The following is a 14,449-nucleotide window of genomic DNA, read 5'->3' on the forward strand; positions in this document are numbered from 1 at the left end:
AAGAAAGATTTCAAAGTTGCTTCATTATCAGGATAGAGGGAATCATGATGTACTTGAGAAGAAAGGAAGTGGTGCTCAATATGGATGGGGGAGATTTTCTGTATTCTTCCATTTTCCTAAAAGGGTCTGTGAAAGTTAAATTTCTACTGTATTTTCCTTCCAGTGGGTCAAAATTACATGGTCTGTCAGTAGAAATTAGTAGAAAACCAAGGAAAAGAAAATAAGTTCCCCAAGTGTGTATTTGCTCATCAGCTCTAAGCACAATGAACTCTACACCTTCAGGCAAGAGGTCTCAGTTCTTTCTAATGTATTTGCCACTTTAGTTGGGAATGAGCTGGTGGATCTACAGCCACACCCATATAAATGAAGGAGTCATCTATGGATACAGAAGTAAATACTTAAGGAGTTGGATCACTGAGATTTCCAAGTACATTTCTGCCTAAGAAGGCAAGACAACCAGAGCTATTCTGTCTTAGGAGGTTTGTTTTCTAGCTGAATTTATGCTGTAATAACAAATATGTACGAGATCTGATTGCGTTTTTACTGATATTGCTTTGAATGGATGTTTGAACTGCTATTTTACAGTGAATTTCATGAAATGTAATGTACAGTAGAGGTATACACAGGAATCCTTTTACATTTGGGAACTACATTCTTCAGGGAGTTCCTATTACATTACAAACAGAAATCACAATACTTCTGGGACCTGGATATTATTAGACCAAATTTTCAGGTATGCAGTTAGAGACATGGACTGGCTTATCTTTTCCAAGGTTAACGTCAATGAGGAATTACAGGCTTTTTGCATCTGTGTAATCCACCTTCAGCCATTTTTCCAAGGGACAGCAATCACTGGATGAGCTCACAAGAGAACCTAAGAGTCTTGACCCACTCCCCTCCTCAGGCTACCTGAACATTATGTCAGAACAAATACATTACCCACAAGGCCCAAGTGTGTTTGTGTAGCACATGCATCAGTATTTAGAACACTTACTGTCATGAGCAGTTTCTCCACACAGTCAGGGGACACACTGTGCAGATGGGTCAAATGAAGCTGGAGATGCATTTTGTTGCTGAGGACATCTTGGCAGAGGGGGCAGCAGATAACAGGTTGCATTGAATGCTGTGACAGGACATGCATCTGGATACGATTTGGGTCCCTACCATTGTAGTTACAATAAGGACATTGATAGAACTGAAAAAAAATCAAGTTAAGATGCAGGCTATTAGTCAATGTGCTTTTTATAACTTGCTGATATAGCTATTTTAACAGCGTATCACCTCTGTTTCATTCTTGAGTTATTTGAAAAAGAGTTCTAGAATGCAATTAAATTGTTACATTTCCTTTTACCTGCTCATGACAAAATTTATTGTCCTCTGGAGGCTTTGATTTTTTAGCTGCACCATCCTCTTCTTTTGCCAGAAGAAGCTGTTGTGCCCCTACCACAGTGTTCACTTTTGGTTCCTTCTCTGGTGTGACTATTCCTGTTTTGAAAACATAATTTTTGAGAATATGTTTTAAACTTAAAAAATCCTGGTTTACAAAGAGGCTCTGACTTCAATGGTCTGCATTGTCTTTGAGGATCTTTTTTTTTTTTTGTTTGCTTGCTTGTTTTTTAAACACTGAGAAAAAATAAACTTGAATAAAACAAGTCTGGTAAGCACAAAGGTGAAAATACACTTTTTATCCTTGATACTCTATAAATACATTTAAAAATGAACTCTTCTCTGCTGTTTAGATAACCCTAGGTTGCCTTTAAAGATTAATCAATAATGTTCTTTCTTTAGCAGTTCAGTATGAATTTGTGTATTACATTAAAACAAATCAGCTTTTGCTTAAAAAAAGCCTGTTTTCCAAAATAATTAATTTGCTGCTGTTTAATTACCCTCTCTCTTTTCTAAATTGTCTCAGCAATATGATTATTGTGCTGTTTTGATAACTCCTGCCTGGTTACTATTCTGAAGCTAAATATAGCGAGGCTTTAAAAGAAATACTGTGGAGAATAGGATTTCAGAGCTAACTTAATATTAATTATATACAGAGATCAGTCATTTGGGATTGCTTTAGATGTTTACATTGTGAATTTTTATAGTCTGGCATTTGCGATCAAAACCAGAATATAATTGTTTTCTATAGACAGTTGTACTATTAAGTATTAAATACTATATTTAATATTATGCCTGAGCGAGCTGTGTAATGCGGCCCAGTCTTGCACACATCAAAGAAAAGAGTGCAATTCTAATTTCCCAGTCCATCAGAAAATTCTTTCCAGCGTCAATTTGCCAGATAATCTCTCCTGCTAGGCTGGATATTACAAGAGCATTGGGTAGGCATGTCACATACATCTCACGACAAACACAAAACCTCATTTACCAACCATTCCAATCTCATCATAGTGCAGCATCATCTGACCTTTTTTCTGCTGTTTATTATGAGTATTTCTAATTTTAACTTTCAATTTTCACCATCTTCCAGTCAATTTGCAACTAAATTATTTCCAGGGTGAGGACACTATCACTGGACACTGGGTGCAAATACATCTTGAAATGCAATGAAGCTAAACCATTGATTGCTATCAGACCCAACGTAAATATATAGTCCAGGGGTAATCTGATTGTATGCTGTGCATGAAGATTTATCTTGATTTTTTTCAATCCACATAAGGTTCATATAAATGAACAAATTGCACCTCATTGCACAATAACCTAGGATTAATTTAAAAATAAGGTCATGGACATTTTGGCAACAAAGTAAACAAGAATAAAGGAAACACAAAATCAAGAACTTTTTATTATTATTACTGTTTTCATATAGACTTTGTGCAGTATTTGATCTTACAAAGACAATATTAAAGAGAAGCAAAATAAGAGAACAGTTTTCAAGGTAAATACCAAATCCTCATGGTAAAATAATAACTGATTGAGAACTGAATCATACAGGGACATTCTCTGAAGGGCACTTTAAAAAAAAAACAACCATAAAACATATTTTATGACTTATACCTTAATGGTGATTTCCACACACATTGACTTTCACTCCTAAGTTGTTAATTATTTCTTTTGGTGTAATTTAGGCCAGTAATTTTTGCATGTTCTAGCTCAAATTCAAGCTTATTCCTGATGTATTTTCCTCTTTATAATGATCAATTCATCATCATTTGTTTACCATCTGAACAAGTCTCTATTTAGAGCCCCATGAATTTTTGCACTCTCAGGGACAAATCTTAGAGGCCTCTTTTAGACTGCTCAGTCACTGCTGGGCCAACAACCTAAAAGGACCACCTATGCTTAAAGGTAAAATCTAAGTGATGAAATCACATAAGGCACCATTTTGTTACTCACTTTGCTTTATGACTATTAATACAGTACTCCCTGGCCTATCTCTATTTACATATTATTTAAGTTTCTTAACTGTGAGAATTATGGGAAGTAAAAAAGTGACATACCATATTAAGACAGAAAGCTTGTTTCTTGGGCTTTAGAAGGACAGATTCAAATTATTAATCTATTTACATTTCCAACCGTCAAAAGCACCTCTACTGCCTCTTACCTTATGTCACTTTTAAAATATCCTTTTTAAAGACAAATGGGCCAGAATCTCAGTTGATTTAAACAGACATTGTTACATCAGAAGCCAAATTTAAAAAAAAAAATGAAAAAATTCCACTTTCTCTTCCCCTCATCACACTAGATTGTTCTCAACTGGTTGTTACAGAAATTACAAACCAAATTCTCCTTTAAAATTTACTTGTAAAAACGCATCTTACTGTGTTCTGGCAGTGATATTTAACTGCTAGTGAAATTTATCTTGAAGTGCACTCTGTGTGCGCCTGGGCACACACAAGGTTAATATTACACATCATCTTCCACCACAGGATGGAATAACTTAATTACTTCAAAGGGCCTATAATAATCATGAAACACATAGTTCTTGTTTCTATAAAAACAAGGGGGGGGTTGGTTAAATTTCTTTTGCGGTTAATATAATAAAACAGTAGAGTTATAAAACACTGTGCTGGGGTCAATAAATGCATAACAAAGCACAGCTTTTTACAATGTTTACTATGATATTTATATAAACTGTCAAAGTTTACAGAGGCTTTGTTGGTTTTGTTGTCGTTTGGCTCTGGATTCATTCAACCTCAAGGACTGTTACTTCTTATATGACTGAAGTTGCATCTGGCCAATAGTAATGTAACTGAGTCTGAGACTTATGGTGAGCTTTAAAGAAAAAAAGCGTGGTTGATTTTGCCCTCTGGCACAGGGGAGTCACTCACCCCTGCACATGGAGAAGACTAGAGTACCTGAGCCACAGCGAACATGCCAAAGGCAGAGCTCAATCTTTTATCCAATGGTACAGCTACTACCAACCACTCAGTCCCTTGTCTCACTGTATCAACGCTCTGTTTTCCATGCTGAATTCACTGTCTTAGGGAGCTTTGGTAGAAAAGCTGTCAACACCTACGGTCTTACAGAAAGGGTTATCAAAGGAGGAGGGAAAGAGAAGAGAAAATCTCGTGGTCTTAGCACACTGTGCACTGTTTTCATAGCTACACGTTCCACTGCCATGCCATTCTTACCAGGCAGTTGTAGGAAAAGACTAAATCCAGTTGCTACACATGTTTTAAATACTCACTTTTTATTCTTGAGACGCATTATTTATAGGATTTGGGGTTTTTTGCAACTGCGAAACCCAACCGAAATTCTTTTTATATCATAAAATTCACATCTTATTTTAGATGAATAATGCAATTTCAATACATTTAGCTTGAAAATAAGTTTAATTATAAATAAGTGCCATGAAATAGACTAGTCAATGACTGCCTGTCAGTAACAGAATTATTTGACTTGTGTAGGATTGCTAATATAAAAATGACACAATTCACTGCAATTCAGATGTCATCACCTTCATAATATATTTTGAAGCCCCAAAATAAAAATAAAAATGTTTGTGTGACTAATAAGAAGGAGAAAGTTAATAAAGTACATATACTAGTGAGAAATAATCTTGGAAAAGTCATGATAAAACCACTATTTTCTTATTTATGAATCTTTGTATTTGATAAAGATTGCATAATTTAAGACTTCTGACACATCAGATGATGTTATTCAGACTCAAAATAATTCTAAAATTATAATTACTGGTAGAGTATTCTTTCTAATTAGAGTAGAATGAAAGGATAATTTTCATTGCAATAATGAAGGTTAATTTCCATCCTTCCTTATGTTTACTACCTTATTAAAAAGTGCTCCCCTTAGCCATGGCAGAGACATATTACATTTTCAATGCAAATGTATTAATCTGGATAAATTCCATATTAATTCTTGCACTGCATAGAGCTGTAATTTGGATTATAATTAATCTAAAGTGGCACTAGATTTAAATGACAATATAAATGAGGCATTAGTAGGCTTTTCTATTTGGGATGAATATTCAACAAATATAACTTGCATACTGCCAAGTCTCATTTTGAAAGCTCTTCTCCTTGAGATAAGGTAAGCAACGCAGCACAACAGCTTACACAAACACACTGTTACTAAATACCTGTTAATCCTTTCTTGTCTAATAGATTCTATGCTAAAGAAGGGTCACACCACTTTCCTGTCTAACTTGTTAGTATTGTGATTAATTTATTGGTTTTCCTGAGATTTCTTTGGCAAGACTTGCAACACTCAATTCATGAGAAAGCCCAAATTAACATTCAATTATACAGAAGCAGTTATGCAGTCATTAGAAATACTTGTCAGCTGAGTGAAAATTAAGATGATGGTTGGAATGTTACATATGCAGAATTAATTTAGATTAGGAAAATAAAAGTTTCTAAAAGATTCAGGATTTTTCAGTACAAACTATTTTCTGCAAAGAACAAAGGCAATCATGTATTTCAGCCCTTGTTTTCATATGAATCTTACTGCAAAGTTATTTGTGTAATTGCTGGCACGGGAATGCAGAACAATTATCCTGGTTTTTTGTAGTGCACCCAGTAGGCATCTGGATATAGGTTTGTCCTAATTAAACTTGGCCCTTATGAGTGGCTAATCCTGATGGAATTTTGAGAATTCCCCTTCAGTATTTTTTTTCTAGATTCCATTTTTTTCTTTTTTTTTTTTTCTTCTTCCTTTTTTTTTTTTTTTTTTTTTTTCTCTGGAGGTTTAATACCATATTCTTTCCTAAACAACTATAAATGGACCAGCCTAAGAAAAAGAGAGGGCTGCTAAATTCCCTGAAGTGGTTTATACTGTCCCCTAGGCAAAGCATGTGCTAGGAAATGCAGGTTGGAAGTGGCTGTCATCCCTCTCCTGGGAGTGTCCAGGCCAGCCCCTCAGGAGACTGCACAGGAGGACCTGCGTCAGCCTGGGAGCATGGCTTTAATGCCCTGCAGACAGCTTTGACCAAGTCAGAGAGCCAGACAAGGGGAATAGATATTCTAAACCACAACACAGCTTCTTGCTCAACATCATCCTAGTCATCATTGGCCTTGCCTCAGTCTCTTGATCTCAAAAAATAAAGCGATTGAAGAGCAGTCGAGGTTGTAAACTGTGATGAGTGCTGACCTTAGCCCATCAACAAACAAACTTAAAGGAAGCTTTAACCTTTAAGTCAGTTTTCTGAATTGACTTGCCATAGAAATCTTTTGGAAATAAATTCAAAAGTGTTTAATATGTTAAGAGCAAATTTCAGTACGGGCGAATTTGGGTGTAAAGAAACACAGATGTAAAATGATATTTTTTCTACAACTATACGTCTTTATGGACAACATAACCTCCTTTGTATGCTGCTGTCATCAGCATACAAGGAAAAGATATATGACTACCTGAAACTAATAGGCTTCAACCTGTTTCAGCACTTCTTCTGCTTCAGTGAATCCAACATAATGTAACTAGGTATAGCGTGCGGCAAAAGTAGCCAATGTAATATTCATTGTGACCATAGATTTCCATCTCATACATAAAAAGCATGGGTGAAGTCACATATTTGCCAAATCAAACACAGAAAAAGCCTTGGGTATCTACACCAGATGCTGGCCCTAGGTTTGTTTGTGCACAAGTAAATGTCATGATATAGAGGTTTTGTTTTCAAAGACAGTAGCTTTCATTACTGGGCTTTGTCTATTCCAGGAGATCAAAATTACCCAACCCATAATCCGTTTTCAATGATATTTCCTCTTTCTTAGGCTGAATCATCTGTAAACTTTTTCACTGGATTTTGTGTATTTTTTTGTAAATGCCTCAAATAAATGCCCAGGAAGAGGCCAGATTCTTGGGAGTAACTAATCTGTGAGCAAGAGCAAAAAATAATAACAAAAACCCTCACATTCTTTGGGTTAAAAGGGGGGCAAAACCTGATTGAAGAAAAAATTCAAGTGGTACCTAATCCTATGCTTATGAAAAATTAATATGCCATCAGAGGAATCACAAGTACAGCAAAGATTAATGAAAGGCGCTTAAAAAATTACAAGCACACAAACTGATTTGATTAAAAAATAATCTCACTGGTCGTCCTGTAATATTCTTCAACTTATCCGCATCTATCCTGTCAGATGGTTATGATTAAAAATAGGTCAATGGGAGGCTACTGATAGAAATCACATGCAAAATGCACATGCAATGAATAGTAGTGGGAATGTCCAGACAGTTTAAAATGAAAGAGCATTTCATAAGTTAAAAAGGGGGAAAACAAAATTCTAGCATCTTACCAGAGTCTTTACTAGATTTTTTGCTTTCACTATTGTCTCTCTCACTTGAGTCTTTATCATCAGCCACAGCCACTGATGTACTTTTAGCAGACCCTTCTGTGTCTTCACCTTGTTCTTCTGCAGACAAACACAGAAAAGATCTCAGGAAACGAACTCAGTGACCAGTTAACAGCAGTTAAAAAAATATGTCCTATAATAAGAACAGCACTAACAGAGGGTGGTAAAATAAGGGGAAAAAGGGTCGGGGGGAAGACAAACGAAAGAACAGTGCTCTAAAGAGGTTGGATATTAATTCTAAATAATTTGCAATATTTCAAAATCTGACTCTGTCTTTACAAGAGTACCTGCTTTCTCCCAGTGTGACAGATTTAAAGCCTGTCATTTCATATTCTTTGGCTAGAAATGATTTGTGTTAAAATACATGCACATGCATGCACACACACATACACACACACACACACACACACACCCCAACAGGCTGGAACAAAAGCAAGCACATGTAAAAATGCATCTTGGAGCCAAAAAAAAAAAAAAAAAAAAAAAAGGAGAACTCAAATATAAATCCTATTAGTGCAGCAGTATCCCGCTAATTGCAGTAAGTAAGTATTAGGTATTAGGTACTGTATTAAATATAAACCTCTGGCTTTGCAGGAGAAGTCTCAAATTTTGTCTCCAGGGGGAGCCATTCAGGATAAATGATGCAACTTGGTGTACGGCTTCTGAGGAAGCAGCATTACCCACACCTCACTTACGTGTTCACACCAGCTAGATTACATGGAAATCTTCACAGTAACTCAAGCCCATTTAATTATTCGGTAAATCTTAGCTATGCTGCTACTGGTGGATTAATCTGTTTATGCAGTTAGCTTCTATGCTGGGGCTGTGTAGCACTAATCCGTGAAAGGCCCACTGTTCCTTTTCATCCTGTGATCATTTGTCTCTCACTGTGCTGATGTCACATTTTAATGAATTTTTAGCAATCTGAGTAATGCCAGATAACCAGACTTGCAACTCCCTACAGCACAGCATGCTGTTTTCATTGCAGCACACACACGCACACATGCAAAAATAAAAATCATATTTCTCTGTTCAGGTAGGAATTATATAAATTAGGTGAAGGTAAAATGGGATTCGAAGCACCAGGCCGCTCGATTTCATAAAATCTTTAATGACCATATAAATTAACCCTGGAAAGGCAAAAGGTCACAGACACACATTTGCATACACTCTTCTATTCACTTTTGATAAGCAGAGCTTTTATGCAGGGAACATGATACAATTAACCCTTCAGGAACCATACAAAATGCAGCTACCGACATTTTAAGTGTCAAGCATTAACTGAAAATTACACACTGCATAAAATTTTCATTGTAAATGCTATAGTGATTGAAAGGGGAAATAGTGGCCCTCTTCGCACCCCATGTTTTATTAATAACATTCTGACAGCCGAATGAAATATCCTCTGTCATATGTAGCAGCTGAGCACAAAAAAATTGCTGCCTATTGCCTTACTGCCAGCCATACACTGAAACCCTATGCCTAGGCAAACAGCCCTCAGATCGATGTGGCAAACCTATCCGATTCTCAACTCTCTGCAAAACCTTTCATAAATTGGAAGAGAGAAACACAGCTGTTTTTTTGGAAACCAACCTTCTCCCCCCCACCGCCAAAAAAATCCTGACCACAGGAGCAATGTGTTTTGCATTGACATGGAAAAACAATAGGTTAGGACTACGCATGTACGTCCACTTTCTGGACCAACGCAGGGAGAAAGACGCTTCCTTCTTTTAAAAACAATTTCATATTAAAAAAAAAATAAAAAATAAAAATCCATGCGAATGGAAAGCCCCCTGACGCTGCGTGAGCGCTCTCCTCCCACGCAGATAGCTAAGCAAACACGGTGGCTCTCCCTGGCGCAGCTGGCGGCGGGGCGGTGTTGTCGGGGCGGCGGGAGCGCGGCTCGGGATGCTGCGCGCCTGTGATCACGCCTGGCTCGGGCTGTGTTAATGCTGCCGAGCGCGCACACACCGGCCTTGCAGCCCCTGTCAGGCCCCCTGGCCTCACGGAGCCGATGGCAATCCCTTTTCGACTCATCCTTGGGAATGGACGCGTTGCTTCTTTTACTAGATTTACTGGCCAATCCCCCTGGGCTGGAAAATGAAGTGTCAAAGTGCTACTGAGTGTCCTTATCTTGAGGGGACATAAAATTGTAAGGGCTATCGTGGCACACATTAATAAAACATTGTGTGTGTGTCAGGCAAAGAGAAAGAAAATTATGAAGGTACTAAAAGAAAAGCTACAGTATCATCTGGGTCTCATCAGACAATTTTTGCAGGGTGCTCTCCTGTTTTTTCTGGTATGTGTTTTAAGTGTGAGAGAAATTCCCAGACATGTTCTCCTATACATCATCGTGGTGTCTGACCTCAGCCTGACCCTGGCAACAGTTTGAGAAATCTGAATGTGAACAAAGACTCTGTGTCAGCAGCAGGGAGAGATTGCGGGATAGACTTTCCCCATCAACTTAATCGCAAACAGCAGTTCTGAGGCCATAACTTTACAGGGCTGCACCAAGCCACAAACACATAACCTTTAGAGGTGAAACTGCCCCTCGCTTCCCACCCCCACCCCCACCCCCCCCCTTTCTGTGATTTTTCTCAGTCTTGTGGTGCTCCCTTTGATGTAGCAAGGCAATTAGCTGTAATGTTCAAGTACTGCAGACCTGTTTTATGGTTTGGAAGGTGAGAGCTGTTTATTACAGGTAGGCTCCTGGGGGCCATAAAGGCTTTGCAAATTTTTAATCATGCAAAAAACTAATCAAAATGTAACTTATACACACCATAAAAATTAATATCATTATTATGCATGGTATAAATTGCCTGCCTTGGCTTTCAATGGCACTCCCTTCTAGAAAATACATTTGGCATTCATTTCAGAAATATGTATGGCATTCACTTCAGAAGTAAATTTCATAGACAGAAATGATAATACAACTTCTCCTATTTTCCTTCAAAATTACAGAAAGGTTGTCTGAGACTCACACTGTCACGACATATATCAAAGGGACAAGATGGAAATAAAACAGCTCTAACTTAAAAGCAGTTAGCAAATTACAAAAAATCCTGAAGACGGTTTGTCAGAACAGATATTAAGGAAATGTAACTAAGTGTGCTATCATTAAGTGTGCTATAAGACATTACATTCCTATGCCAGAATGCAACAAATATATATTTTTAGTAAGATTTTTGTTCTTACTTAATGTGCCAACCAACAAGAATACCATGCAGCAATAAAAATTGGATGGCCCCTGCTCGAAGACACAAAATTATGAATTATTATGTATCAACAAAACACAGTACGATTGTGCTACAGATTCCAGAGTTAAGTTCCAACATTCTGTTTTAAATTTACAAGAGACCTGCCTATATACATTTACAAATGTCAGCTCTGAAAATGAATAGAGTTCCCGATTCAAATGCACTTTAATGGCTTTAATAACACTTACTATTGCAACATGATATTTTATTCACACCTGTTTTTATTTTGTCCAAATGTTGAAAATATCTTTTGATGTTGGATGTCTTGAATTTAGCTGTTATCAACCTTCTGCCTCACAACTGACTTAAACGTAAAATGAGGTTAGCAGCATTCTGCACTAAAACTGTGAAATAAGGAAAAATGAAAAATTCTTGTGTCAGAGGTAACATTAATCTGTTGATATTGCATATTCCGTATTTTATGTCATATATATGACATAAAATAAGTGTGTTAATCTACACACAGGTCTAATTCTGTACTGATTTTATGAAGTAAGACCCTTGTGATTATTTCTCAGTCCAATGAAGTCAAGATGTGTGAAGATTTCAGTTGCACAATCCAGGCCTCAGACAAAGATGATAAGCAGGTACCAGCAAAAAAAAATTGGATAAATATTCATACATGGGTCAGAAAAGCCTGACTAATGGAGGTGTGATTTACAGAACAGATACATGAACAAGGGAGAGTATGGAGAAAAGTATAAACTCCTTAAAATTAAATAATTATTAGTAAAACAAGACATGGACGAGTCGAAACAATTCTCTCACCTTTAATTTAAATGCATTGTGATTATCACAGGGGCAATCACTTTTCCCTGTGTTTTATCAGGGAAGTTCCCCTACTGATGAGAGCACTGGGAGTCTGTTCTCTAGTCTGTTTAAAAAAACATATTATTTTCAGGGGTTGATTTTTAGTTTGTTTGGGGGTTTTTACATCATTGATATATCAATTAACAGGCAGTAGTTCCTGTTTTGGTCCTGGATTATTTTGTTGTTGTTGTTCTTATTAGTATCCCTTTTGCCCTCTCCAAATTGCAAGTAATTTCCTAAATAAGGATGATCTACTGGTTGTGGGTGAGTAATTGTGGTTATGAGAGAGAAAACAAGATTAAGCAAGTGTTTGTGGCTGAGGGCCGGATGGATGGGGAATAAATAAATCAATCAACTAAAGTAGTAAGCAAATAAAAATGAAATGAGAGATTTTTAAAAATAATTGTGTTTTTTTACTGAATATCTTCAATAAGTAGCTGAATCTAAGGGACCCATAAGTGTTCAGCAGAGGTGTATCCCAGGTTCAACCAGTAGAGTGCATGGCTTATGAACTGTCCAGATGAGAAGGTAACCACTATAAAGGATAGTAGATAGTTGGGTGTAGATTGGAGGGATGGACAGACAACAGGTAATGTAGGGAAAAGAGAAACAATGGAAAAGGAAAACAAGGAAAAATCCACAGACTATGCGAAAGAAGTTAAATAAAAGTAGGGCTTGTGGATTGACTTCTGCATTATCCTAGTTATACTACTTTGCTGATAAACTCTTCCTGACTCCTGCATTGTCATTTATGCACCCAAATATTCCAGAAAGTATTTGTTCTATATTCTGGCTGGCCTTGCAGAGGATGACAGGAAAAAGATGCCTCACTCATTCAGGATCTTGACTGCATCCTCTAGTGGTCGTATTTCATCTTCAAACAGGATTCCTAATTTCTCCTTTAGGGACTCGGGGTGAATAACAGCACCAACCCGTTAATAACTGTTTCTAATCACTGTGTTATATTCAGAAGTAGAGCTCTTAGAAGGCTGAACTTCCCACAAACAAGCCTATAATTAAGTGATGATCATCATATTGACCAGAAAGTGCTAACTGGCAGTTACCATCAAATTGTATCATTTTGTTTTGTGGTGCATCATTTTAATTTTTATGGCAGCCTCATGCTTCTCATTGAAATGTATCATTGTGCCAGAGGTGGCCGACTGCAAAGCTGGCTGGACAGACTGTGCCCTGGCAGCTCCTTCCCAAAGGGTGTCACAAATCACACCCACTTTATCCACCCACTCCACCCAGCAGCCTTGTATTCCCCACCTGCCACACTCAGCCTCACCCCTCAGGCTGCTGGAGGGAGGCAACTCTCATCTACCCTATTTGGTTTTGCTTCTTAGCTTCTGATAGCAGAAAACATTCATTATCACTGGCTAATCTGCCCAGCACTTCATTATTTCCTAATCTAGTTTATTCTACTTTTTTTTTTTAAGGTTTTTGGGGGGTTTTTTGGGGTGGGTTTTTTAGGTTTTGTTTTTGGTTTTGTTTGTTTGTTTGTTTGTTTTAAACCTGCAATCTACTTCCAGCTGCTGGAAAAGGAATGTTCTCCCCAGAAGTTTGGAGGGGTGGAGTGCCCTTTCCAGTCTGGCTGCTGTGCAAGCTCTCCCCCCCTTTTGTTGCTGCCTGGGATCGTCTAGTTTCTAGTCTCTCTCCCGTAGTCTCCATGGCCTCAGAGAAAATAAGGAAAAGAAGCATGTTTTACTCTGGTAATAGTGCAAATGTGGAAAAGAATTGTTGGTAAACTTATGCTGAGCCATACTGATTTATCAGAAAATAGGAAAAATTTGTGGTTTGTATTTTTATTGTTATATTTCTACATTAATATTTTATCCAATATTTTGGAAGAAGCAAAAGAAGCATATGCTGACAAAACCATTAACAGAGAATGTCAGCTATTCAGAATGAAACTTAGAAATGCTTTCCAGATGTGATTGGAGATGTACAGTTAATCATTTATTATGCAGAAAGGGATACTTTGCTTACTTGGCCATCTCTAGAAAGGCATTGAAGCGTGAAACTATATTGAGAATAGTCTAACTTTTCCAACTGATCGTTACTTTTTTTTTGGCTGCCATTATGGTTCATAGAAAATGCTGTTTCCCCCATCAGCATAAAGCATGAAGAGCACTAGCATTGTCTGACTTGAAGACTAATACATTTCCATCCAGGTAATGTAGAAAATCAAATTAAACCTTATTGTTAATTCTTATGAAACATGCTGGATATACCCCGCCTAATTTCAGGCATCACTCTAAGTTGATTCTCTGTGGAGGGAGACACAGATATCTTAGGGGCACAGCTGACTTTACATAGGTGAATTTCTAATTCCTTCCTGATTGCAGAAGGATTTTGAAATTAAGTTTAGTGTTTGGAATGCAGACTTTTCACCTGGACACTGCTGCTAAACACTGGAAGTTAGGTGGGTGAACCTAAGCCCGACCTAAAGCTTAGTAAGTCAAGAAGGGTTTCCTCATGAAATTCACCAGTGTCCTGGATGTTCATTTCAAGCCAGTAGGCGAAAAAAAGCAAAATACTGGGTCTTCACAGTATCATTCACTTTACTTTATTCTGTTTTGCTGTACAACCTGTGTGCTCAATGTCCCTTCATATACAAACACT

General features: G+C 37.4%; 1 protein-coding gene across 1 annotated transcript in view; it reads right to left on the bottom strand.

The window, feature by feature from the left end:
- The window catches only part of ZFHX4 (zinc finger homeobox 4), a 150,250-nt gene that overhangs the window by 17,763 nt on the left and 118,038 nt on the right, over positions 1-14,449 (bottom strand). The window contains exons 5-7 of the mRNA XM_066179910.1: positions 7,698-7,814; positions 1,352-1,485; positions 995-1,195 (exon numbers count right to left, since the gene is read on the bottom strand). Of these exons, the coding sequence (XP_066036007.1) occupies positions 995-1,195; positions 1,352-1,485; positions 7,698-7,814 (452 nt within the window). The remainder of the gene's footprint in view (positions 1-994; positions 1,196-1,351; positions 1,486-7,697; positions 7,815-14,449) is intronic.

This window comes from Chamaea fasciata, unplaced genomic scaffold (genome assembly GCF_029207755.1).
Source record: "Chamaea fasciata isolate MVZ Bird 193981 ecotype frontalis unplaced genomic scaffold, bChaFas1.0.hap1 SCAF_1, whole genome shotgun sequence".
Lineage (NCBI taxonomy): Eukaryota > Metazoa > Chordata > Aves > Passeriformes > Sylviidae > Chamaea > Chamaea fasciata.